This window comes from Gorilla gorilla, chromosome 16, assembly GCF_029281585.2.
Source record: "Gorilla gorilla gorilla isolate KB3781 chromosome 16, NHGRI_mGorGor1-v2.1_pri, whole genome shotgun sequence".
NCBI lineage: Eukaryota > Metazoa > Chordata > Mammalia > Primates > Hominidae > Gorilla > Gorilla gorilla.
The window spans coordinates 56,209,072-56,236,400 of record NC_073240.2 but is presented as its reverse complement, the minus strand read 5'-3'; the positions used below and the strand labels follow the sequence as shown (position 1 = coordinate 56,236,400).

Sequence of the window (27,329 nt, the reverse complement as noted above, 5' to 3'; positions counted from 1 at the left end):
CATCAATGATAGACTGGATTAAGAAAATGTGGCAGTAATGTGTGCCGTCCAGGGCTAGAGCAAGCGCAGCCCCACGGCCTGCACGGCCCTGAGCCATGCTGAGGAGCTGCGCCGGGCACCTCCGCACGCTGAGGGCCCTTTGCCAGCCACCACCGGTAGGCAGGCGCCTGCCGGGTAGTGAGCCGCGACCCGCGCTGAGGTCATTTTCTTCTGAGGAAGTCATTCTTAAGGACTATTCTGTCCCCAACCCCAGCTGGAACAAGGACCTAAGACTGCTCTTTGACCAGTTTATGAAGAAATTTGAAGATGGCTCCTGGAAACGTTTGCCTTCATATAAACATACACCTACTGAAAGGATTCAAGACTTTAAAACCCATTTTCTTGACCCAAAGCTTATGAAAGAAGAACAAGTGTCACAGGCCCAGCTCTTCACCAGAAGCTTTGATGATGGCCTGGGCTTTGAATACATGATGTTCTACAGTGACGTTGAGAAAAGGATGGTTTGCTTATTTCAAGGAGTCCCTTACCTAGAAGGACCACCTGGATTGATTCATGGAGGTGCCATTGCAACCATGATTGATGCTACTGTTGGTATGTGTGCAATGATGGCTGGGGGAATCGTCATGACTGCCAATCTCAACATCAGTTGTAAAAGACCTATCCCTCTTTGTTCTGCTGTTACGATAAATAGCCAACTTGATAAAGTTGAAGGAAAGAAATTTTTTGTTTCCAGTAATGTTCAGAGTGTTGATGAGAAGACCCTATACTCAGAGGCGACAAGCTTACTTATAAAGCTGAATCCTGCTAAAAGTCTGACATAAAGAGCTGCTGGTGAACTCCATCTCATTCTCTCCCCTCCAGAAGAAGCAGTTGTCCCCCGAATACTCTGCTCCCTCACTGCTGAATCCCTGTAGGGAGAAGCCTGCCAACAGTGACCTTCCGAAACAGCCCTCTGAATACAAGGAGGATTCAGTTTCCATCTTCTCAACTTTTTAACACAGAAACACTTCCTGTGAGCATTTCGACAACTCTCAGTCAGGGCGCTGTGGCTCACGCCTATAATCCCAGCACTTTAGGAGGCCAAGGCGGGTGGATTGCCTGAGCTCAGGAGTTCAAGATCAGTCTGGACAACACGATGAAACCCCGTCTCTACTAAAATACAAAAAATTAGCCGGGCATGGTGGCGTGCGCCTGTAGTCCCAGCTACTCAGGAGGCTGAGGCAGGAGAATTGCTTGAACCCGGGAGGCAGAGGTTGCAGTGAGCCAAGATCATGCCACATCACTCCAGCCTGGGCAACAGAACGAGAACCCATCTCAAAACAAAACAAAACAAAAAAAACTCTGTCTCCTTAGGATGTGTTACCTGCTCCACTGCGGACTGGAGAAATAAATGTGTATTGAAACTTTTACTGCAAACTTGAAAATGCTAGAAAACCAAGCATGAAGAATAAATACATGGCAGGGAAGACACAGACATGTGCCTATGCATATACATTGTAAGTTAGTAAGTTAGAAAGCTATCTTTGTTGTATCTGAACACATGAATCTTTTTGGTCAGAGTAGGAAGCACAGCCAAATTCTATAGGAATGAATACCTCAAATCTGTTGTCTGGGATTCTAGAGATTAAACCACTGTGCCATTTAAAAAAGAAAAAAGAAAATGTGGCACATAGACACCATGGAATACTATGCAGCCATAAAAAAGGATGAGTTCATGTCCTTTGTAGGGACATGGATGAAGCTGGAAACCATCATTCTCAGCAAACTATTGCAAGGACAAAAAACCAAACACCGCATGTTCTCACTCATAGGTGGGAATTGAACAATGAGAACACTTGGACACAGGAGGGGGAACATCATACACCGGGGCCTGTTGTGGGGTGGTGGGAGGGGGGAGGGATAGCATTAGGAGATACACCTAATGTAAATGACGAGTTAATGGGTGCAGCACACCAACATGGCACATGTATACATATGTAACAAACCTGCACGTTTTGCACATGTACCCTAGAACTTAAAGTATAATAAAAAAAATGAAAATATTATAACCCAGAAAGATAAAATAATAATCACATGGGCTGGGCATGGTGGCTCACGCCTGTAATCCCAGCACTTTGGGAGGCCGAGGTGGGCAGATCACAAGGTCAGGAGTTCAAGACCAGCCTGGCCAATATGGTGAAACCCCGTCTCTACTAAAAATACAAAAATTGGCCGGGCATGGTGGCACATGCCTGTAATCCTAGCTGTTCAGGAGGCTGAGGCAGGAGAATTGCTTGAACCCAGAAGGCGGAGGTTGCGGTGAGCTGAGATCATGCCACTGCACTCCAGCCTGGGGCACAGAGTGCGATTGTCTCAGAAAAAAAAAATTAATAATAATAATATCATATGAACTCCCAGAAAGCAAGAAATTTGGCTAGAAATTTTATCTATTGTATTTCCACCAGCTATTGAGGTTTAAAAAAAAGTTTAAGGGCGGGCACGGTGGCTCAAGCCTGTAACCCCAGCACTTTGGGAGGCCAAGGTGGGTGAATCACAAGGTCAGGAGTTTGAGACCAGCCTGGCCCATATGGTGAAACCCCGTCTCTACTAAAAATACAAAAAATTAGCTGGGCATGGTGGCGTGTGCCTGTAGTCCCAGCTATTCGGGAGGCTGAGGCAGAAGAATCGCTTGAACCCAGGAGGCGGAGGGTACAGTGAACCGAGATTGTGCCACTGTACTCCAGCCTGGGCAGCTGAGTGAGACTCTGTCTCAAAAAGAAAAAAAGTTTAATAATGTATAAATATGGCCAGGCGCAGTGGCCCATGCCTGTAATCCGAGCACTTTGGGAGGCCGAGGTGGGCGGATCACAAGGTCAGGAGATCGAGACCACGGTGAAACCTCGTCTCTACTAAAAATACAAAAAATTAGCCGGGTGTGGTGGTGGGTGCCTGTAGTCCCAGCTACTTGGGAGGCTGAGGCAGGAGAATGGTGTGAACCTGGGAGGCAGAGCTTGCAGTGAGCCGAGATCGCACCACTGCACTCCAGCCTGAGTGACAGAGCAAGACTCCATCTCAAAAATATATATATATATAAATATTGCAAGATTAAAATCACCATCATTGGCCAGGCGTGGTGGCTCACGCCTATAATCCCAGCATTTTGGGATTCCGAGGTGGGTGGATCACGAGGTCATGTGTTCAATACCAGCCTGGCCAAAATAGTGAAACCCTGTCTCTACTAAAAATACAAGAATTAGCCAGGCATGGTGGCACACGCCTGTAATCCCAGCTACTCGGGAGGCTGAGGCAGGAGAATCACTTGAACCTGGGAGGTGGAGGTTACAGTGAGCCGAGATTGCGCCACTTGCACTCCAGCCTGGGTGACAGAGCAAGATAAAAAAAAAAATTACCACCATCAAGTAGTACGTTAATCTGCTCTGGCTGCTATAAACAAAATACCATAGACTAGGTGGCTTAAACAATAAACAGTCATTTCTCATAGTTCTGGAGGCTGGGAAATCCAAGATCAGGGTGCCAGCATGATTCTTGGTAGGGGTGCTCATCATAACTTGCGGACAACCACTTTCTCACTGTGTCCACATGGGGGAGCTCTGATCTCTTTCTCTTCTTATAAGGATAAACTCATTTTGGGAGCTCTCCTCTCATGACCTAAACCTCATTACCTCTCAGAGGCCCCACTTCCAAATACCGATTCACATTGATGGTTATGGCTTCAGTATATCAATTTGGAGGAGAGGTGGTGAAGACACAAACACTCAGTGTGTAGCAAATATTTCCATCCACTGGAGGAAGACGGAAAATCTAAAAGGAAATGTTAATTAAAAAAAGACCTTTTTATTCTTCATAAGACTTCTTTCTCATTCTAGTGGCTACACAAACAAGCTGAGGCACGAAGAGCAATGAATACTGACATAGCTGAACTTTGCGATTTAAAAGAAGAAGAAAAGAACCCAGAATGGTTGAAGGATAAAGGAAAGTAAGTTGTTTGAACTCTGATCATGAGCTTTATCATGTATGAAGACATTAGTAGTTATCATAGGACGAGTATGGTGGCTCATGCCTGTAATCCCAGCCCTTTGGGAGGCCGAGGTGGGATGATAACTTGAAGCCAGAAGTTCGAGACCAACCTGGGCAACAAAGCGAGATTTTTGTCTCTACAAAAAAACAAACAAAATAAAACATTAGCCTGGTGTGGTGGTGAGCACCTGTAGTCCCAGCTACTCAGAAGGCTGAGGTGGGAGGATCCCTCAAGCCCAGCAGTTCATGGCTGCAGTGAGCTATGATTGTGCCACTGCACTCCAGTCTGGGCAACAGAGTGAGACCCAGTCTTTGAACAAAAAAAGTAGTTATGACATTCTCTAGATATTTTGTCTGTTTGTGTGTTGTTGGAGAAAGATAATGCAAATAAGCAAATAAGGTAGACAGGGCCTCCATATTTTAAAAGTCAGATAACAAGGCAATGAGGCTCTAATTTTATTTTTTTATTTAAATGTCATAAAAATGAAAAAAATTACATCTTTTGGAATGCTTATTAAAATTCCTTTTAAAATCCATTTTACATTTGACATAAGTCCTTTCTGATGTCTCCCATAAAAACGGGCTTTTTGCAAAGCTACAGCTGTTTTGATTATTCTTATCCATTTTTTTTCTTTTTTTTTTGTGAGGTAGAGTCTCATTTTGTCACCCAGGCTGGAGTGTAGTGGTGCAATCTCAGCTCACTGCAACCTCTACCCACCAGGTTCAAGCAGTTCTTCTGCCTCAGCCTCTCAAGTAGCTGGGATTACAGGCATCCACCGCCACACCTGGCGAATTTTTTTTGTATTTTTAGTAGAGACGGGGTTTCACCATGTTGGTCAAGCTGGTCTTGAACTCCTGACCTCTAGTGTTTCATCCACCTCAGTCTCCCAAAATGCTGGGATTACAGGCTTGAGCCCTGGTGTGGGACCTATTCAAATCCATTTCTAAAGATTACCATCTTACTGCCTTCCAGGTCAGTGATGTAAACACAAAAAAGATTACCATATTATCCCAGAAATTATCTTTTATCTGGGCAGTCATTTTATTCATTTGTATATGGATTTCTTTTTTTTTTTTTTTGAGACAAAGTCTCGCTCTTGGTCCCCAGGCTGGAGTGTGATGGCACAATCTTGGCTCAATGCAAACTCCGCCTCCCAGGTTCAAGCGATTCTCCTGCCTCAGCCTCCTCAGTAGCTGGGATTACAGGCGCCTGCCACCACGCCCAAGTAATTTTTGTTTCACCATGTTGGCCAGGCTGGTCTCAAACTCCTGACCTCAGGTGATCCGCGCACCTTGACCTCCCAAAGTGCTGGGATTACGGGCGTGAGCCACTGCACCCGGCCGTGAATATTTTAACATACTGATCAAAAACAGTGAATTCTGGTATATTCTGAGTGGCAATTTGTGTTCATATTTTGAGGCGGCTATAGATATTATTTATTATATTTCATCATATACACTTCTGTGTTTATTTTCCTATTACTTATTACTTCTATAACAAACTACCACAAAGTGGCTTAAAACAACACAAATTTATTATCTTATAGTTCTGTAATTCAGAAGTCCAAAATGAGTTTCACTGGGCCAAAATTAGGTGTCAACTGCATTCCTTTTGAAGGCTCTAGGAGAAAAGCTATTTTCTTAAATTTCCGGCTTCTAAGCTGTTTGCATTCCTTGAATTGTGGCTCCCCAGCCACTGATTGCATTATTCTGACCTCTGCTTCCATGATCTCCTTTTCTGACTCTCCTGCCTCCTTCTACCTTTTATAAGGCCTCTTGTGTTTATGTAAGTCCCACCTACATCATCCAGGGTACTCTCTCCATCAAACTCTTTAACTTATTCACATCTGCAAAGTCCTTTTTGCCATGTTAGGTAACATTCATAGGTTCTGGGATTAGAATATGGACATCTTTTTTTGGGGGGCGGGGGGCGTTATCTGTCTACCACAATATCATATTTTTCCTTTCTTTCTACTTTTTCTTGGTCTTTTCTCTTGTCTGTTACAACACCAGGGATTGTTTTGTGGCGTTTAGCTGGAGTTGGCAATTTTTCTGAAGGTTAGAAGCCTGGAACTGACAGGTTGGTTCTTCTAACTCCCAAGAGTAAAACCATATATAATCTTTCCTCCTCTTTCTGTTCTTCCTTTCTTCCTTCCTATTCATTTATTCAGCCATTAAATAAGCAATTATTGATTGCTTGCTATTTGCCAGACTATAGGCACTTAACAACAGAAATCAGGAGGAGAGAGACGTACACAAATATTTAAAACACTGTGTGGGAAGTACAATAACATGGATAAGAACAAGGTAATAGGGCCGGGTGCCGTGGCTCACGCCTGTAATCCCAGCACTTTGGGAGGCTGAGGCGGGCGGATCACCTGAGGTCGGGAGTTCACCAGACTGGACAACAAGGAGAAACCCTGTCTCTACTAAAAGTACAAAATTAGCTGGGTGTGGTGGCGCATACCTGTAATCCCAGCTACTCGGTGCATACCTGTAATCCCAGCTACTTGGGAGGCTGAGGCAGGAGAATTGCTTGAACCTGGGAGGTGGAGATTGCGGTGAGTCGAGATCGTGCCACTGCACTCCAGCCTGGGCGACAGAGTGAGACTCCATCTCAAGATAAAAAGAAAATTTCTGGCCAGGCACAGTGGCTCACGCCTGTAATCCCAGCAGTTTGAGAGGCCAAGGTGGGTAGATTACTTGAGTTCAGGATTTTGAGACCAGCCTGGCCAATATGGTGAAACCCAGTTTCTACTAAAAATGTAAAAATTGGCTGGGCACGGTGGCTCACTCCTATAATCCCAGCACTCTGGGAGGCCAAGGTGGGTGGATCACCTGAGGTCAGGATTTCGAGACCAGCCTGGCCAACATGGCGAAACCCCATCTCTACTAAAAATACAAAAATTAGCTGGGCGTGGTGGCAGGTGCCTGTAATCCCGGCTACTGAGGAGGCTGAGGCAGGAGAATCGCTTCAACCCGGGAGGTGGAGGTTGCAGTGAGCCGAGATCGCGCCATTGCACTCCAGCCTGGGCAACAAGAGCGAAACTCTGTTTCAAAAAAAAAAAAAAAAATATTAGCTGAGTGTGGTGGCGGGCGCCCATAATCCCAGCTACTCAGAGGCGGAGGCAGGAGAATCGCTTGAACCAAGGAGGTGGAGGTTGCAGTGTGCTGAGATCGAGCCACTGTACTCCAGCCTGGGTGACAGAGCAAGACTCCATCTAAAAAAAAGAATAAGAAAAAGAATTGGGCCCTTTCCTAATATCATGTACAAAAAGAACTCAAAATCGATCAAAGACCTAAATGTAAGGACTAAACTATAAAACTCTTAGAAGAGAACACAGGGTGCTTCCTTACACTGGATTTGGTAATGTTTCCTGGATATGACATCAAAACCATAGGCAACAAAAGAAAAAATGGTTAAGTTGGACCACATCAAAATTAAAAACATTTGTGCATTGAAGACACTATAAATAGAGTAAAAAGGCAACCCACAAAATAGAGAAAATATTTGCAGATCCAGAATATATATGAGCTACTACTCAACAACAAAATAAAAAACCTAATTAAAAAATGGGCAGAGAGGCCAGGTGCAGTGGCTCACACCTATAATCCCAGCTTTTTGGCAGGCCAGGGTGGGTGGATCACCTGAGGCCAGGAGTTCGAGACCAGCCTGGCCATCATGGTGAAACCTTGTCTCTACTAAAAATACAAAAACTAGTCAGGCATTGTGGCGCACACCTGTAATCCCAGCTAATCTGAGTCTCAGAGGCATGAGAATCACTTAAATCTGGGAGGCAGAGGTTGCAGTGAGCTGAGATGGCACCACTGAACTCCATTCTGGGCAATTTAGCAAGACTGCTAAAAAAGAAATAATAATTAAAAAAATAATAATAATGGGCAAAGAACTTAAATAGGCATTTCTCCAAGAAGAGAGACAAATGGCTAGTAAATATAAAAAGATGTTTAACATCACTAACCATTTGGGAAATGTCTTATCAAAACCACTATGAGATGCCACTTCACACCCATTAGGATGGCTACTCAGAAAAAAAACAGAAAATAAGAAGTGTTAGTGAGGATGTGGAGAAATTAGAATCCTGTGCACTGTTGGTAGAGGTGTTGAATGATCCAGCTGCTATGGAAAACACTATTGTGGTTCCCAAAAAAATAAAAATAGGGCCGGGCGCAATGGGTCACGCCTGTAATCCCAGCACTTTGGGAGGCCGAGGCGGGTGGATCACCTGAGGTCAGGAGTTCGAGACCAGCCTGACCAACGTGGAGAAACCCCATCTCTACTAAAAATACAAAATTAGCCAGGCGTGGTGTTGCATGCCTGTAATCCCAGCTACTTGGGAGGCTGAGGCAGGAGAATCACTTGAATCTGGGAGGCGGAGGTTGCTGTGAGCTGAGATCGCGCCATTGCACTCCAGCCTGGGCAACAAGAGTGAAACTCTGTCTCAAAAAAAAAAAAAGTAAAAATATATTTTTTTTCTTTTTTTGAGATAAGGTCTGACTCTATAGCCCAGGCTGGAGTGCAGTGGTGTGAACTTGGCTCACTGCAGCCTCTACCCTTCAGGCTCAAGCCGTCCTCCCACCTAAGCCTCCCAAGTAGCTGGGACCACAGGCACAAGCCACCGTGTCCAGCTAATTTTTGTATTTCTTGTAGAGACAGTGTTTTGCCATGTTGCCCAGGCTGGTCTCAAACTCATGATCTCAAGCTATCTGCCCGCCTTGGCCTCACAAAGTTCTGGGATTATAGGCGTGAGCCACCATGCCTGGCCAAAAATAGAATTATTATATGACCCAGTAATTCCACTTCTTGGTGTATACCCAAAAGAATTAAAAGCAGGAACACAAACAGATATTTATACAACCATGTTCATAACAATAACATTCACGATATCCAAAACGTATAAGCAACCCAAGTGTCCATTGAGGGATAAATGGATAAATAAAATGTGTTATATCCATAACAATGCAATGTTTTTTCAGCTTTAAAAAGAGAGGAAGTCCTGTCACATGCTACAACATGGATGAACCTTGAAGACATTATGCTAAATAAAATAGGCCAGTCACAAAAGGACAAATATATGATTTCACTTATGTGAGTTACTTAGAGTGGTCAAACTCATAGAGCCAGAAAGTCAAATGGGGGTTGCGAACCACTAGAGAGGAGGGGAAATGGAGACTTATTCCCTAATGGGTATGGAGTCTCAATTTGAGATGAAAAGGTTCTAAACATGGGTGGTGGTGATGGTTGCACAATGTAAATGTAGTTAATGCCACTGAGTTTTACATTTAAGAATGGTTAAAATGGTGAATTTTGTTATATATATTTTAGTACAGTTTAAAAAAAAAGGTTTGTTAAAGACACTGGTAGATTACCTAGCCAACATTTATTCTCTCCCTTTATCCTTATTAGCTGAGCCCATATTTTGTTGAGGTGTGCAGCCCTTGCCCGTGTGACTTAGGATGGTGACCCTATTCCAAGTCCAGCAATAAATTCTCATTGACTTCAACAGATCATGACTGCTTTAGTTGCATTCCTGCTTTAAAAAAAAAAGATATAGGTACAAAAATACTTATTATAATGTTCTTTATAAAAGCAAAAGTATTGGAAAACAAGACCCCCTAAATGTACCTAAGTAGGAGGAAATTGGTTTCAGAAATCCTAGCACTTATGAGAGAATACTATAAGAATAATCCATGTATTATGTATACTCTATAAAAATGTATTTCTCTATTTTCTAACATGGAAAGATGGTCATGTTTTTGAATTTTTAAAAGCATTCTAAACAGCAGTATATAGTAGTGAGGAGTAAAATTGGGGAGGTGGGGGTAGGAGGAGAGAGAGAGAGAGAGATGTTGGTGGGGCAGGGGGCAGGCAGGGAGGGAGGCAAGGATAAAGGAAAAGAGAGTTTGAGGGAGAGAAAGACTGGTTTTTGTTTGTGTTTTTGTTTTAAGGGTATGTACTTTTGGTCAATGAGATGTGAAAGGAGGTAAACTGGGAGTTTTCTGGGAAAGATTTTCTTTATCTTAGGGAACATATATCAGAAAATACTGTTACCTTTTCTTCCAATGAGTATTATGCCTGTATGTGGCACCTTGAGCTAATATGTCCATGAGGAAAACCAGCCTGATTGTGGTTCCTGCTGAGTACAGTAGAATGGACAGATGGAAGAAGCCTGCGGCCTTGATAACATCTTTGAGCTGCTAATTGAGGGCTTGGAGCTTCTTTCCTCTGGACTTTTTATTTTTATTTTTTTATCTTCTTTATAAGGGCCTTAATCCCATAGACTTTTAAAATGTGAGATACTTTATTTCCTTACTTGTTTAAGCCCACTTGAGTTGTGGTTCTGTTACTTACAATCAGAAACGTCGCTGATATGAGGCTTTTCAGAAATGTAAACTGTACCCACAGAGTTAGCTTTTCTAGTTTGTACAAGTTATTTTCAGCTTGAGTTTAGCTCAAGTTAGATGTGACAATGGTGTAATCTTACCTTTTATTCAGTTTACTGGCTGCTTTTATAGGTTTACTTTTGACATGTTTAATATTCTAGAGCAGCAAAGTATGCAGTATAATGGAATGAACGTGAATACAAAGTTATATGACATTTTTATTTTCAGCAAAGTATTTTCCATTTTCCTGTTTATGTACTTTTTCAAATTTTTGTAAGTGGAAATTATACATAAAAAATAGGCCTGGTGCGGTGGCTCACGCCTGTAATCCCAGCACTTTGGGAGGCCGAAGCGGGCAGATCACCTGAGGTCGGGAGTTTGAGACCAGTCTGACCAACATGGAAAAACCCCATCTCTAGTAAAAATACAAAATTAGCCAGGCGTGGTGGTACATGCCTGTAATCCCAGCTACTCAGGAGGCTGAGGCAGGAGAATCGTTTGAACCTGGGAGGCAGAGGTTGCGGTGAGCCAAGATCGCACCATTGCACTCCAGCGTGGGCAACAAGAGTGAAACTCTGTCTCAAAAAACAAACAAAAAACAAAGACTTTGCATTTTGAAGAAATCCTTTAATCATGCACATCTCTTTATTTGAAGAGAATTTTGGAACATTTAAACTGAAAGAGTATATCCATTGCAAGTAACCAAAAAACCCAATTTTTTTATATTGAAAGGAATTTATTGTCTTACATAACTAAACAGCTAAAGGTGTTTTCTATTTCAAGTAAAGCTTGATCCAGCAGCTTAACTGTATCATGAAGGGCTCGGTTTCTTTCTGCCTTTTTATTCCTTTCATATTTCCATAGTATCAGCTTTATTCTAATGCCAGCTCTTCCCACCGTGTTAAAAATGGTCAGCAACAATGTGGGCTATGTGACTTCTTCACTTATATCCAGCAGGGGGAGAAATTTGCCCAACTTTTCATTCTTCAACTTTGAAACCAACCCACAGGCTTCATCCTAAATAGAACAATATAGGTCACATGAGCCCATCCCTGAGTCAATTACTGGAGCAAAAATAATGCAAATATGCCTACTGGCTTAAATTACTAATGTCTACCCTTGGAGGTGGGAGTGAGGTCCATTCCATTCAAGTGACAGGCTGGTATATGTGAAAAGAGATGGATTCAGTGCAGCCAACGTTTACCCTAAAGAGAATGCAAAAAGAGGTAAGCCATCCTCTTTGTCAAATACAATTAGATATTATTTCTGTGTTTCTGTTTCAATGTTAAATTGTTTTTCTTCTCTGTTTTTGTCTCATTAGCAAATTGTTTGCAACAGAAAACTATTTGGCAGCTATCAATGCATATAATTTAGCCATAAGACTAAATAATAAGATGCCACTATTGTATTTGAACCGGGCTGCTTGCCACCTAAAACTAAAAAACTTACACAAGGCTATTGAAGATTCTTCTAAGGTATGAATATCTATGTATGATATATGGTGCTTTAAATATATCCTTCTATTAATTGGTTTAAATGATGATCTTTTTCTGTTCAACTGAAATAATTGAGATGCAAAGATTTTAAAGATTGTCTTTCTTATTGAATCTTTTTTTTTAACTGATTTTTTACTAATGGACAAGGAACTGGTGTTTTTTTGTGACTTCTATGAATAGTTAGTTACATTAAAAATCAGCTGTTACTGGCCGGGCGCAGTGGGTCTCACTATATTGCACAGGCAGGTCTCGAACTCCTGGGCTCAAGCTATCCTCCCGCCTCTGCCTCCCTGAGAGCTGGGATTACAGATGTGAGCCACCGCGCCCGGCACCCAGCCCTGATATCTCTACAATCATTTTCTCATTTGCAGGGTAACTTAGTATATTCTACTTTCCATTACTAATATTTCATGTGTATGTCTTGAACTTCTACAGCTTTTTCTTTTTTCCATGTCAAGATAACTTGTTTTAAGGGCATATCATGTGCAAAATCTCTTAGGTAGCTTCTTGAGATTGAGGATATGGAGGACACAACCAAGTCTTCATCACTTTGATATCATACTACTTTTATGATCCAGTTTTTCTTTGACTCTCACAATGCAAACAAATATTTGTTGAATGAATGAATAAGCTGAATCACCCAATCTGAATACAAAAGCCCACAAATGCTATTTAATAATTCCTACTGGTAAAAATAAAGCTGTGGAGATGTGAAATGATAAGCTGAATAATAACCTTGGAGGGGTATGAATCCCATATAGGAACAACTGAAAAATTCCTTAAGTTGTTCAACATATCTCTTCTGGAAAACCTGATAATAATTATTTGTTTTATATATATATAAATATATATTATATATATATTTATATATATTATATATATTTGTTTTATAAAAACAATTATATATATGTTTTATAAAAACAATTATATATATTTATATATATAAAACACAAATAATTATATATATATATTTGTTTTATATATATAATATATCTATATTTGCTAAATTCCTGTACCAGCTAAGCTAAAAATTTAGGTGAGTGATTGAGGCCATTTTTTTTTTTTTTTTTTTGAGATGAGCTCTTGCTCTGTTGCCCAGGCTGGAGTACAGGGGCACAATTTCGGCTCACTGCAAGCTCCGCCTCCCGGGTTCACGCCATTCTCCTGCCTCAGCGTCCGGAGTAGCTGGTACTGAAGGCGCCCGCCATCATACCCGGCTAATTTTTTGTATTTTTAGTAGAGACGGGGTTTCACCGTGTTAGCCAGGATGGTCTCGATCTCCTGACTTCGTGATCCGCCCGCCTGGGCCTCCCAAAGTGCTGGGATTACAGGCATGAGCCACCACACCCGGCCGAGGCCTTTCGTGTGAGTGTGTGTTTATGTGAGACAAAGTCTCACTCTGTCACCAGGCTGGAGTGCAGTGGTGCGTTCTTGGCTTATTGCAACCCCTGCCTCCCGGATTCAAGTGATTCTCCTGCCTCAGCCTCCTGAGTAGCTGGGATTACAGGTGCCCGCTACCACATCTGGCTAGTCTTTGTATTTTTAGTAGAGACAGGGTTTTGCCATGTTGGCCAGGCTGGCCTCAAGCTCCTGACTTTGGGTGATCTGCCCACCTCAGCCTCCGAAAGTGCTGGAATTACAGGCGTGAGCCACCAGGCCCACCCGAGGCTTATTTTAAAATTAGAATTTTTGCCATGTTTTTGCTTGTTGGTTTTTTGTTTTTGGTTTTTTTTTTTTTTTGAGACGGATTCTCGCTCTGTCACCCAGGCTGGAGTGCAGTGGCGCAATCTCGGCTCACTGCAAGCTCTGCCTCCCTGGTTCAAGCAATTCTCCCGCCTCAGCCTCCCAAGTAGCTAGGACTACAGGTGTGCACCACCACAGCCAGATAATTTTTGTATTTTTTTTTAGTAGAGACGGGGTTTTGCCATGTTGGCCAGGCTGGTCCCAAAATCCTGACTTCAGGTGATCCACCTACCTCGGCCTCCCCAAGTGTTGGGATTACAGGCGTGAGCCACCATGCCCAGCCTTTTGCTTGTTTAAATTAAGAAATTATAACTTTCTTGTAATAATTATATATATTTTGTAAGGCACTGGAATTATTGATGCCACCTGTTACAGACAATGCTAATGCAAGAATGAAGGCACATGTACGACGTGGAACAGCATTCTGTCAACTAGAATTGTATGTAGAAGGTAAGGAATTGATAGAAATGGTTTAAGTCCCAAGTTATACTCTGAAAAAAATGTCATTGGAATTATTTAAGATCGTGACTTTTAAGGACTCCATTTTTAAATATTTTTAGCATTTAATTTATTCTTAGTAATGTCTGCAGTATATCTGACAATACATGATTTCTAAATTATATTTAAAAAATTCATTGTAGAAGAGAATTAAAATAAGTGTAAACAACAAGTTTCAGTCTAGAAAAATGCTATATTAGCTGGGTGCAGAGGCTCATGCCTGTAATCCCAGCACTTTGGGAGGCAGAGGCGGGTGGATCACCTGAGGTCGGGAGTTCGAGACCAGCCTGACCAACATGGAGAAACCCTCTACTAAAAACACAAAATTAGCTTGGTGTAGTGGCACATGCCTGTAATCCCAGCTACTTGGGAGGCTGAGGCAGGAGAATCCCTTGAACCCGGGAGGCGGAGATTGCGGTGAGCCGAGATCATGTTATTGCACTCCAGCCTGGGCAACAACAGCGAAACTCCTTCTCAAAAAAAAAAAAATGCTATATTACCAGACAACTCTTCATAGAAACATGTGTGATAAATGCTGGGTGTGGTGCTTCACGCCTGTAATCCCAGGAACTGGGGAGGCTGAGGTGGAAGGATGGCTTGAGGCCAGGAGTTTGAGACCAGCTTGGGCAACATAGTGAGACCCTGTCTCTTAAAAAAAAAAAAATACATGATAGGCTGGGTGTGGTGGCATATGCCTGTAATCTCAGCACTTTGGGAGGCCGAAGCAGGTGGATCACAAGGTCAGGCGATCAAGACCATCCGGGCTAACACGGTGAAACCCCGTCTCTACTAAAAATACAAAAACAAAATTAGCCAGGTGTGGTGGCGGGCGCCTGTAGTCCCAGCTACTCGGGAGACTGAGGCCGGAGAATTGGGTGAACCCGGAAGGCAGAGCTTGCAGTGAGCCAAGATCGCGCCTCTGCGCTACAGCCTGGGTGACAGAGCAAGACTCTGTCTCAAAAAAAAAAAAAAAAGATAAAATATATAAATCATTTGAGATATCATGGATATTTATCTCAGAGAGCTTCTTTGGTCATACCCTGTATGTATGTATGTATTTGTGTGTGTGTGTGTGTGTGTGTGTGTGTGTGTATACACACACCTAAGCTCGGAAATAACTGATCTACCATAGTGCATGCACATTGCTTATATTTGTTAGATTGTATTAAGGTCTGTAATTTAGCTTTATGTATACAGAAAACATAGCATTTATTTTATTTTATTTTAAATAGATTTAGGGGCCGGGCACGGTGGCTCACACCTGTAATCTCAGCACTTTGGGAGGCCAAGGTGGGTGGATCATGAGGTCAGGAGATCGAGGCCATCCTGGCTAACACGGTGAAACCCCATCTCTACTAAAAATACAAAAAATTAGCCAGGTGTGGTGGCAGGTGCCTGTAGTCCCAGCTACTCGGGAGGCTGAGGCAGAAGAATGGTGTGAACCCAGGAGGCAGAGCTTGCAGTGAGCCAAGATCATGCCACTGCACTCCAGCCTGGGCAACAGAAGGAGACTCTGTCTCAAAAAAAAAAAAAAAAAAAAAAGATGGGAATCTAATTTAAAACTTGGTACTTGTTCTGAACCATGCTACTAGTGGTTATTTTTATTTTAAACAACTATTGTCTAGATAAAAGAAGTGCTAATAAAATATTTATTGTATTAATCATCATTGCTGTATAAACACAGGCCTACAGGATTATGAAGCGGCACTTAAGATTGATCCATCCAACAAAATTGTACAAATTGATGCTGAGAAGATTCGGAATGTAATTCAAGGAACAGAACTAAAATCTTAATGACTATTAGAAGTAACTAAGTATTGTTATAAGTTTTTTAAAAACAACTGGAGGCATCTTTGTATATACTATGGCCAGTTGCACAGAATCACTTTCTGTTTAGTACTTTAGTTCTGTTGAGGGCAAAATATTATAAATCTATAGAAAATAAACTGTTTGACTTGAATCATTTCTGAATAAGTAAATCTAAATAAGAAACTATTTTAATTCCTTATTTCTTCATATTAATACATACGTATACCTTTTTGTGTTACTGAATTAAGCTTGCCCTTGTAACAAAATATGTTTTGGTATAGTTACCAGGACACTTACTGATTAATTTTTAACAAGTTAGAATTTTAAAATAAAAGATTTATAAATAACTTTTGTTTGTATTAATATACCATTTAATTGACTGAATGGTTGACTTTGGTTTAATAAATATTGACAGGTTTTCCGTTAGTTTCCAACTGCACAGAACCTTATTTTTTTGTTTAATACTTCTCTAATGCTTGTTGCTCAAGATTAGAGCAGTTCAGCCTAGTATAAAACAACTGTTTAAGAAACCTTATATTCAACTTCAGTTATAGGCTGTGCACCTGAAAACTGATCATATTTCATAACACTATCTGGTGAAGATAAGTTTTCGAGTGAAATAGTTTTCTAGTACCTCCAAGTAGACAAGGGGGAGAAAAGACAGCAAAGTGTAAGATATTAACCTGGAATATTATGGTATTGGTATTGGACTGCACCATCATTTGTGTTGTATCACTGGGATTATGCAAGTGTTAAGCACAACAGCACAGCTTCCCTTTTGCATGTAGTTACTGTAATTCTCTAATTAAATTTTAAAGGTTTTTTTTTTTTTTGAGACGGAGGAAGTCTCCCTCTGTTGCCCAGGCTGGAGTGCAATGGCGCGATCTCAGCTCACTGCAAGCTCTGCCTCCCGGGTTCAGGCCATTCTCCTGCCTCAGCCTCCCGAGTAGATGGGACTACAGGCGCCCGCCACCACGCCTGACTAATTTTTTTGCATTTTTAGTAGAGACGGGGTTTCACCATGTTAGCCAGGATGGTCTCAATCTCCTGATTTCATGATCCACCCGCCTTGGCCTCCCAAAGTGCTGGATTACAGGTGTGAGCCACCGCGCCCAGCCTTTTTTTTTTTTTTTTTTTCTTGAGACAGAGTTTCACTCTTGTTGCCCAGGCTGGAGAGCAGTGGCCTGATCCTAGCTCACTGCATCCTCCACCTCCCAGGTTCAAGGGATTCTCCTGCCTCAGGCCTCCTGAGTAGCTGAGATTACAGGCATCACCACGCCTGATTAATTTTTTGTATTTTTAGTAGAGTCAGGGTTTCATCATGTTGGCCACGTTGGTCTCGAACTGCTGACCTCAGGTGATCCACCCGCCTCGGCCTCCCAAAGTGCAGGGATTACAGGCATGAGCCACCGCGCCCAGCCTTATTTATTTATTTTTGAGATGTAGTCTGGCTCTGTAACCCAGGCTTTAGTGCAGTGGTGCAATCTTGGCTCACTGCAACCTCCGTCTCCTGGGTTCAAGCAATTCTCCTGCCTCAGCCTTCCAAGTAGCTGGGATTACAGGTGCGTGCCACCACATCTGGCTAATTTTTGTATTTTTAGTAGAGACGGGGTTTTACCATGTTGGCCAGGCTGGTCTCGAACTCCTGACCTCGAGTGGTCTGCATGCCTCAGCCTCCCAAAGTGCTGGGATTATAGGCAAGACCCCCCGCGCCTGTCCTAACAAATTTAGTTTAAAGGTCTAATTGGCCTTTATCGGTGACTCACGAATCAAGCAGCATCTTATATAAAGATTTAGAAGAGACACTGCTAGAGGTGGCAGAATAAAATGGCCTTTGCAACATTATGATTAAGATAGTGAAAGAGGCTGGGCGCAGTGGCTCAAGCCTGTAATCCCAGCACTTTGGGAGGCTGAGGCAGGCGGATCACAAGGTCAGGAGATCGAGACCATCCTGGCTAACATGGTGAAACCCCCTCTCTACTAAAAATACAAAAATTTAGCCAGGCGTGGTGGCAGGCGCCTGTAGTCCCACCTACTCGGGAGGCTGAGGCAGGAGAATGGCGTGAACCCGGGAGGTGGAGGTTGCAGTGAGCCGAGATTGTGCCACTGCACTCCAACGTGGGTGAAAGAGCAAGATTCCATCTCAAAAAAAAAAAAAAAAAAAAAAAGTGAGAGAGATTTAACTTAACTGAATTTATCTTGCTTTTAACCTCCAAGCTGTCCTTGTTCATTCCTGAGTGTAGGCTGAACTAACTTTAAAAAACTTAGTGTATAGTTTAAACAAAGTCAGTGACAGCCCTTTCCCAAAGCCGACCTCCTTCTTGCCTGGGGACGGAATTGCCTTTGTAGGACTAACATTAGCCACAAGATTAAAAATTATAGTTTATGCTGGGCATGGTGGCTCATGCCCATAATCCCAGCACTTTGGGACACTGAGGCAGGTGGGTCACTTGAGGTCAGGAGTTAGAGAGCAGCCTGGGCAACATGGTGAAACCCCGTGTCTACTAAGAATACAAAAATTAGCCGGGCGTGGTGGCAGGTGCTTGTAATCCCTAGCTACTTGGGAGGCTGAGGCAGGAGAATCACTTAAAACTGGAGGGTGAAGGTTGCAGTGAGTGGAGATTGAGCCATTGCACTACGGCCTGGGTGACAGGAGTGAAACTCCGTCTCCAAAAAAATTACGGTTTAGAAGTCATACTGCTGGAGGCCAGGCGCGGTGGCTCACGCCTGCAATCCCAGCACTTTGGGAGGCCGAGGTGGGTGGATCACCTGAGGTCGGGAGTTCGAGACCAGCCTGACCAACATGGAGACACCCTGTCTGTACTAAAAATACAAAATTAGCTGGACCTGGTGGCGCTTGCCTGTAATCCCAGCTACTCGGGAGGCTGAGGCAGGAGAATCGCTTGAACCCCAGAGGCCGAGGTTGCGGTGAGCTGAGGTGGTGCCATTGCACTCCAGCCTGGACAACAAGAGCGAAACTCCATCTCAAAAAAAAAAAAGAAGTCATACTGCTGGAGGCTACAAAATTCTGACCCTCCCTAAACTGCTCCTAAGATCAGTGCTTACAATATTTTGCAGACCCTGCACTTAATGAATCAGCTGGCACCACCCAGACCAATAAACTAACTCATCTAATCTTGTGGCCCCCCCACCCAGGAACTAACTTAGCACAAGAAAACAGCTCCAACTCTTTAATTTCATCTCTAACCAATGAGCCACTCCTGGCTCACCGGCTTCACCTCACCCACCAAGTTGTCTTTAAAAACTCTGCTCCCCGGCTGGGCGCGGTGGCTCACGCCTGTAATCCCAGCACTTTGGGAGGCTAAGGCGAGTGGATCACGAGGCCAGGAGTTCAAGAACAGCCTGGCCAAGATGGTGAAACCCCGTCTCTACTAAAAAAACAAAAAAATCAGCCGGGTGTGGTGGCGGGCACCTGTAATCCCAGCCACTCGGGAGGCTGAGGCAGAGAATTGCTTGAACTCAGGAGGCGGAGGTTGCAGTGAGCTGAGATCGGGCCACTGCACTCCAGCCTGGGCGACAGAGCGAGACTGTCTCAAAACAAACAAAAAAAAAAACAAAAACAAAACTCTGGTCTTCTGCACAGCTGGTTCCGTGTGAATTACTCTTTCTCTATTGCAATTTCCGTGTCTTAATTAATTGGCTCTGTCTAGGCAGCAGGCAGAGTAAACCCCTTTGGGGGTTACAAAAACAATTGGTATTTATAGGGTAGCTGAAGCAGGAACAAGAAACAGCATAATACAAAAAGTGGGTTGGTTGATGTAACTTCAGATCACTTTCCTTGCAAGAGTTAAAACAGTGAGGACTTCCCTATCCTGCCAGCTAAAAGGGGCCTGTTTGGGTATTTGGCTATCTTCTCTCTCATGATTTATCAGAAGATCAGATAAACAACTAAATTTTGGGCCAGGCTCAGTGGCTCATGCCTGTAATCCTAGCACTTTGGGAGGCTGAGATGGGCGGATCACCTGAGGTCAAGGGTTCGAGACCAGCCTGGCCAATCCCAGCTCCAGTAAAAATACAAAAATTAGCCAGACATGGTGGCAAGCACCTGCAATCCCAGCTACTCGGGAGTCTGAGGCAGGACAATGACTGAGACAGTGAAAGAGAGCTAACCTAACAGACTCCATCTTGGTTCTAACCTTTAAGCTGTCCTTGTCCCTTCCTGTGCATAGGCTGAACTAACTTTGGGAGGAACTTAGTTTATAGATTATAGTTGGAAACAAAGATGATAACAACCTTTCTCCAAAACCTTTTCCTTCCTGCCTGGGGATTAGACTGCCTTTGTAGGAGTAAGAAATTAGCCACAAGATTAGAAATTATGGTTTAGGAGTCATGCCGTTGGAAGTTACAAGATTCTGACCCTCACTAAACTGCTCCTAAGATCAGTGCTTGAGATATTTTGCAGACCCTGCACTTGCTGGATCAGCTGGCACCACCCAGCTCAATAAACTGGCTCATCCCATCTTGTGACTTCCACCCAGGAAGTGACTCAGTGTAAGAGGACAGCTTCAATTCCTATTGATTTCATCTACCTAACCAATCAGCACTCCTGGCTCACTGGCTTCCCCCGACCCACCAAGTTGTCCTTAAAAACTCTGATTCCCAAATGCTTGGGCGGTCTGATTTGATTAGTAATAAAACGCTGGTCTCCTGCACAGCTGGCTCTGTGTGAATTACTCTGTCTCTATTGCAGTTCCCCTGTCTTGATAAATTGGCTCTGTCTAGGCAGCAGGCAAGGTCAACCCATTGGGCAGTTACACTAGTGCAAGAGGTTCAGTCCAAATCAGTGGCCTTCCATACATTTTATTTAACACATCCCAGAAAGAGGTTGTGAATTACATCAAGCAAAAGGGTTCTGTCCTACACCAGGTTTGGGATGATTTTTCTTTTCCACACGTTAGCTCTTTGCTGACAGAGGTCAAAATATTAGTCCTAATAAAGAGATACTGTCTAATAGTTTAGTGTTATATAAACCTATTCTATCTTGGTTCCCTAGTGTAGAAGAAAATCAGAGTTGAACAGTAAAGTGAAAAAAAAAATGCTTTTACTCAGTAACTTATAATAAGGAAAAAGAGACCTCAGCATGGAACGAGGCTCAGTTCTTTTCATTCCTCTGAGGCCTGAGAATAAAAAATGAAAAAGAACTAGGCTCAGTTCCAAATATGGCATGGACAAGTAGGGATTTATAGCCAAGGAGTAGGTTGGGTAATGAAGGTGGTCAGTGGATGGAAAATTACCAAGAGAAAACATTAGGGGTTAGAGGAATTCTGGTTAAATTGACCTAACAGGATTCTTGCTGAAGACAGGCCAGGTTGATCATTATCACCGGGGGGATGGTAGGGAATGAGGAATCTGGTCAAATATCAAGGGTGATCAGATATTGATGGTGGGGATTCTGGCTAAAGGAACTTGGCAGGATTCTTGCCATGACTGGGCTCTTAAGAGCAAGGTATGTGGCTGGGCATGATGGCTCACGCCTGTAATCCCAGCACTTTGGGAGGCCGAGGTGGGCGGATCACCTGAGGTCGGGAGTTCAAGATCAGCCTGACCAACATGGAGAAACCCCATCTCTACTAACAATACAAAATTAGCCAGGTGTGGTGGCACATGCCTGTAATCCCAGCTACTCAAGAGGCTGAGGCAGGAGAATTGCTTGAACCCGGGAGGTGACGGTTGCAGTGAGCTGAGAATGCGCCATTGCTCTCCAGCAGCCTGGGCAACAAGAGCAAAACTCCATCTCCAAAAAAAAAGCAAGGTACAGCCGGGCACGGGGTCTCACGCCTGTATTCCCAGCACTTTGGGAGGCTGAGGCAGGCGGATGATGAGGTCAGGAGTTGGAGACCAGCCTGACCAACGTGGTGAAACCCTGTCTCTACTAAAAATACAAAACTTAGCCGGGCATGGTGGCGCATGCCTGTAATCCCAGGTACTCAGGAGGCTGAGGCAGGAGAATCGCTTGAACCTGGGAGACAGAGGTTGCAGTGAGCTGAGATCGTGCCACTGCACTCTAGCCTGGATAAAGAGCAAGGTGCAAGGATGGGGCCTAGTCAAAAAAGTGGTTCACAGGAGCCTATCTAGAGTTTGGTCAAGGAGAGACCTCTTAATCACTAGCAAGCCAAGTGCTTTCCAACAAATTTCATCCATGTGGGAAATAAGGGCAAAGGATTTTGCACATGCCATCTAGGGAAAAAGTAGGTGCCTTACTTCATTTTCCACTGCTGTATCAGAATACCACAGACTAGGTAATTTATAAAGGACAGAGATTTATTTGGTTCATGGTTCTGCATGCTGGGCGGTCAAGATTAAGGGACTACATGCATCTGGTGAAGACCTTCTTGCTATATGATAACATGGCAGAATGTATCACATAGTAAGACAGCATGCAAGAAGAGAGGAAATGAAAAGGGGGCTGAACTCCCCTCTTTTATAACTAAACCCAGTCCTGCAATAACTAACTCACTTCTGTATTAAGAACTTTAATTTATTCAAGAGTATGGTGTCCCCATGACCTAATAGTCTCTTGTGTGTGTGTGACAGAGTCTTGCTTTGTCACCCAGGCTAGAGTGCAGTAGTGTGATATAGGCTTACTGAAATCTCCACCTCCTGGGTTCAAGTGATTCTCCTGCCTCAGCCTCCCAAGTAGCTGAGATTACAGGCATGCGCCACCATGCCCGGCTAATTTTGGTATTTTTAGTAGAGATGGCTTTTCACCATGTTGGCCAGGCTGGTCTCAAAACTCCCGACCTCTGGCGATTTGCCCACCTTGGCCTCCCAAAATGCTGGGATTACAGGTGTGAGACACTGTGCCTGGCCTATTTTTGTATTTTTTAATAGAGACAGCGTTTCACCATATTGGCCAGCCTGGTCTCACACTCCTGATCTTAAGTGATCCACCGGCCTTAGCCTCCCAAAGTGCTGAGATTGCAGTTGTGAGCCACCGCGCTGGCTTTACTTTAGCTTTTTAGTCCATATTAAGGACTAACATTACTCTCTAGTTATCTTCAGCTATATTTACATCTGATTGCTGTAGGTCAGCAGTTCTCAAAATGTGTTCTAATCAGAATACAAATACTCTGGTCAGCATGGTGGCTCACACCCATAATCCCAACACTTTGGGAGGTGGTGGGTCATGCCTATAATCCTAGCACTTGGGAGGAGGTGGGAGGATAACTTGAGCCCAGGAGTCCAAGACTAACCTAAGCAACATAGCGAGACCCCCATCTCTATAAAAAATAGAAAAAAAGTTAGCCAGGCATGGTGGTGCATGACTGTAGTCGTAGCTACTTGGAAGGCTGAGGTTGGAAAATCGCTTGAGCCGGGGAAGTCAAGGTTGAGGTTGAGGTTACAGTGAGCTGTGCTTGTGTCATTGCGCTCCAGCCTGGGTGACAGAGGGAGACCCTGACTCAAAAAGAATACAAAATATGCTATATTATATCATATCTTAAAAAAAAAAACTTTTGGCTCTACATCTAGCTATTGCCCCATTTATCTGTTCAGTGTGCAGCAAAACTACTTATAATTAGTTTTGAGTTCTTCTGTTCTTTCTTATTCCAATAAAGTTTTCCTCTCTACCGCTTCTTGTTGTAGAGAGGAATACTTTTATTTATTTATTTATTTATTTATTTATTTATTTATTTATTTATTTATTTATTTTTGAAAAGGAGTTTTGCTCGTCACCCAGGCCGGAGTGCAATGTCGTGATCTTGGCTCATTGCAAACTCTACCTCCTGGGTTCGAGCGATTCTCCTGCCTCAGCCTCCCAAGTAGCTGGGATTACAGGCTGCCACCATCACACCCGGCTAATTTTGGTATTTTTAGTAGAGACGGAGTTTCACCATGTTGGCCAGGTTGGTCTCAAACGCCTGACCTCAGGCGATTTGCCCACCTCAGCCTGCCAAAGTGCTGGGATTACAGGTGTGAGCCTTCGAGCCTGGCCTTGTTGAAATAATTCTGTTTGAAGTCATCCATGACCTCTGATTTGCCTAATCAAAGGTCAGTTCTCAATTCATATGCTATATCTCCCAAGATAATTTCACACTGCTGGGTCATTCCCTCTCCTTGAAACAAGCTGGGCTTCCAGGCCTCACAGTCTTCTAATTTCCTCTTTCTTCACTAGTCACTCCTTCTTGGTCTCATTTGTTTCTTCTTGTTTTTTGCCTTGACCTCTAAATGGTGGTTTTCCCTAAAGCATAGTCCTCAGGTCTGTTTTCTACCTACACTTTGTAGTCTTATCTGGTTTAATCATTTTAAATAACATGTTCCAAGTGATTATCTTCAATTTGGGCTACTCCCTTGAATTCAAGTTGTATATTCAATTGCCTTACATCAACTTGACTTTCCTCAGATGTTCTCTTAACCTCCTCTAGAGGGTGTGGTCAGACATCTCCTTATCAGAAACCTTCCCTTTCCACCTACCTAAAGTAACTCCTTGCTGAAGTACTCACTTTCCTCCTAACTCTATTTTATGTTTTTTCCCATAACACTTATCACTTGGCATATTCTATACATGTAGCCATATATATTTACATACTTACCTATGTATGTTATCATGTTATTTATGTATATATTCATGTGTATTTTTATTTGTAAATATATAAAAATATGTATTTATACATGCTTTTTGGTCTGTTTTCTCCTGCTGGGATTCATTAGAATCTAAACTCCATTAGGACTAGCTTCTAGTGCCTAGTATAGTCCTGGGACCTTTATTATTATTATTATTGTTATACATTTTTTTGAGACGGAGTTTCCCTCTTGTTGTCCAGGCTGGAGTGCAATGGCGTGATATCGGCTCACCGCAACCTCTGCCTCTGGGGTTCAAGAGATTCTCCTGCCTCAGACTCCCAAGTAGCTGGGATTACAGGCATGCGCCACCATGCCAGCTAATTTTTCTTGTATTTTTAATGGAGATGGGGTTTCTCCATATTGGTCAGGCTGGTCTTGAACTCCTGACCTCAGGTGATCTGCCTGCCTCAGCCTCCCAAAGTACTGGGATTACAGGCGTGAGCCACCATGCCCAGTCAGTCCTGGGACTTTAATAGGCACTGAATGACTGTGTATATAATGAAATTCCAGATGATATGCTTGATTTTCAGCTACTTATCCTGATAATTTTATTATTATTATTTTTTAGATTAAGTCTCCCTCTGTCACTCAGGTTGGAGTGCAGTGGCATGATCTCAGCTCACTGCAACCTCCACCTCCCAGGTTGAAGAGATTCCTGTGCCTCAGCCTCTGGAGTAGCTGGGATTACAGGCATGCATCACCATGCCTGGCTAAGCATTTTGTATTTTTAGTAGAGATGTGGTCTCACCATGTTGCCCAGGCTTGCCTTGAATTTCTGGCTTCCTGTAATCGGACCACCTCGGCCTCTCAAAAGTGCTGGGATTTTAAGTGTGAGCCACTGTGCCTGGAGTATCCTGAGAATTTTTTTTTTTTTTTTTGAGAGAGTCTCATTCTGTTGCCCAGGCTGCAGTGCAGTGGTGTGATCTTGGCTCACTGCAACCTCTGCCTCCTGGGTTCAAGCAATTCTCCTGCTGCAGCCTCCTAAGTAGCTGGGACTATAGGCACACACCACCACGCCTGGCTAATTTTTTGTATTTTTAGTAGAGACGGGGTTTTGTCATGTTGGCTAGGCTGGTCTCGACCTCCTGACCTCAAGTGATCCGCCCGCCTCGGCCTCCCAAAATGCTGGGATTACAGGTGTAAGCCACCGTGCCCAGCCAATCCTGAGAATTTAGCAACAACAAAAATGACCGAACAGTGCACCACTGCCATGGGTAGGAATTTTAGGTTAGTATCTAGATTCTACATATAAAAAGGTAAATTCACTTGCCATGAATTGGGCACCTACAGTGAAGGGGGAAAATGGTTTGTATGGTTTATACTGCAAGAACAGGCTAATAAACTAAAATGTTATTGCATAATTCACTTGGACATCTTGTGCAGTGCCTCACTATTTGATGTTTTGAGGAAGTGAAAAAAATTAATTTTTCTTCTTGCTTGTGCCATTACCAAATATCAGTTTTGGGGGGGTAATTGGAAGAAGTTGATGAGTCTGCAGAGTTTGAGCTGTTTCCTTACATCAAGCAAATTTTATGATTAGAAGATTCAACTTTTATAATCCCCTTATGACTCACAAATTTATTCTTTCTAATTGATGGTAATATCCTGAACTGAAACCAACAGGGGAAAATAACAATGATTTTTTTTTTCCAGAAAGATACTCAGACCCAATTATCAACATATGGTTTAAACAGATGGCAGCTGAAATAAATCTGTGTGTGCAGTAGAATCAAAGATTTTAAAGAATTGTGTAGCCTGTCACCTGCCACTGCTCACACTATGTTGAAGATATATAAAATTAATTGCATTTATAAAAATATACCACATTGTCTCACATCTTTGTACTTTTATCCATATAGTTTCTTCTCCCTAGAATAGCCTTCTTTTGATTTAGCTTTATCTTCTCCAGGACACTTCTCCTGATCTCTCTGGTCTCAATTTGAGCAATTCTGTGTCTGTCTGAAAGGCCTGTGCATACTGCCTACTTTACATTACAAAAATTATCACATATTAATTTGCTAATCTCATTCTCCCAAAATACTTTTTTTTATTCTTTTTTTTTGAGACAGAGTTTTGCTCTTGTTGTCCAGGTTGGAGTGCAATGGCGTGATCTTGGCTCACTGCAACCTCCACCTCCCAGGTTCAAGTGATTCTCCTGCCTCAGCCTCCCAAAGTAGCTGGGATTACAGGCACCCGCTGCCATGCCCAGCTGATTTTTTTGTATCTTAGTTGAGATGGGGTTTCACCATTTTGGCCAGGCCGGTTGGTCTTAAACTCCTGACCTCAGGTGATCCACCAGCCCCGGGCTCCCAATGTGCTGGGATTACAGGCGTGAGCCACCGCACCCGGCCAATATTGTTAATTAAAACAAAAATCACTGTCTTTTATTTCTGTATCTCTATTTGCATAGTACAGTCTGCCATCAGTCGGGGTTCAAAAAATATTTGCTCAATCAATCAATAAATTACAAGTTCTCTCTTCCACCAGCCTAGCAGTGGGAACTAACACAATGTTAAAAGTGGGAAATTGGCTGGGCAGTGTGGCTCACTCCTGTAATCCCAACACTTTGGGAGGCCGAGGCAGGATGACTGCTTGAGGACAGGAGTTTGAGATCAGCCTGGGCAACACAGTGAGACTCCATCTACACATACACACACACACACACACACACACACACACACCCCCCACAAATTAGCTAGGGGCATGGTTGTTGGTGCCTGTAGTCCCAGCTAGTCGAGAGGCTGAGGTGGGGGATGGTTTGAGCCCAGGAGTCCAAGGTTG

General features: G+C 43.2%; 2 protein-coding genes across 8 annotated transcripts in view; both read left to right on the top strand.

The window, feature by feature from the left end:
- The window catches only part of DNAAF4 (dynein axonemal assembly factor 4), an 80,987-nt gene that overhangs the window by 52,091 nt on the left and 1,567 nt on the right, over positions 1-27,329 (top strand). For 2 of the 7 annotated variants that reach the window (XM_019010811.2, XM_063698556.1), the window contains exons 6-9: positions 3,867-3,976; positions 11,741-11,894; positions 14,003-14,108; positions 15,841-16,312. In XM_019010811.2, coding sequence (XP_018866356.1) covers positions 3,867-3,976; positions 11,741-11,894; positions 14,003-14,108; positions 15,841-15,950 — 480 coding nt within the window. In that variant the 3' untranslated portion in view covers positions 15,951-16,312. Of the gene's footprint in view, positions 1-3,866; positions 3,977-11,740; positions 11,895-14,002; positions 14,109-15,388; positions 16,313-27,329 lie in introns of those variants that run through there. The other 5 variants (XR_010130990.1, XM_055363181.1, XR_008671847.2 and 2 more) reach the window with 5 other exon arrangements.
- On the top strand, positions 96-1,842 carry LOC101126259 (acyl-coenzyme A thioesterase THEM4-like). Its single transcript, XM_063699104.1, has one exon. It carries the CDS (start codon positions 96-98, stop codon positions 819-821), a length of 726 nt encoding a protein of 241 aa, XP_063555174.1. The 3' UTR covers positions 822-1,842.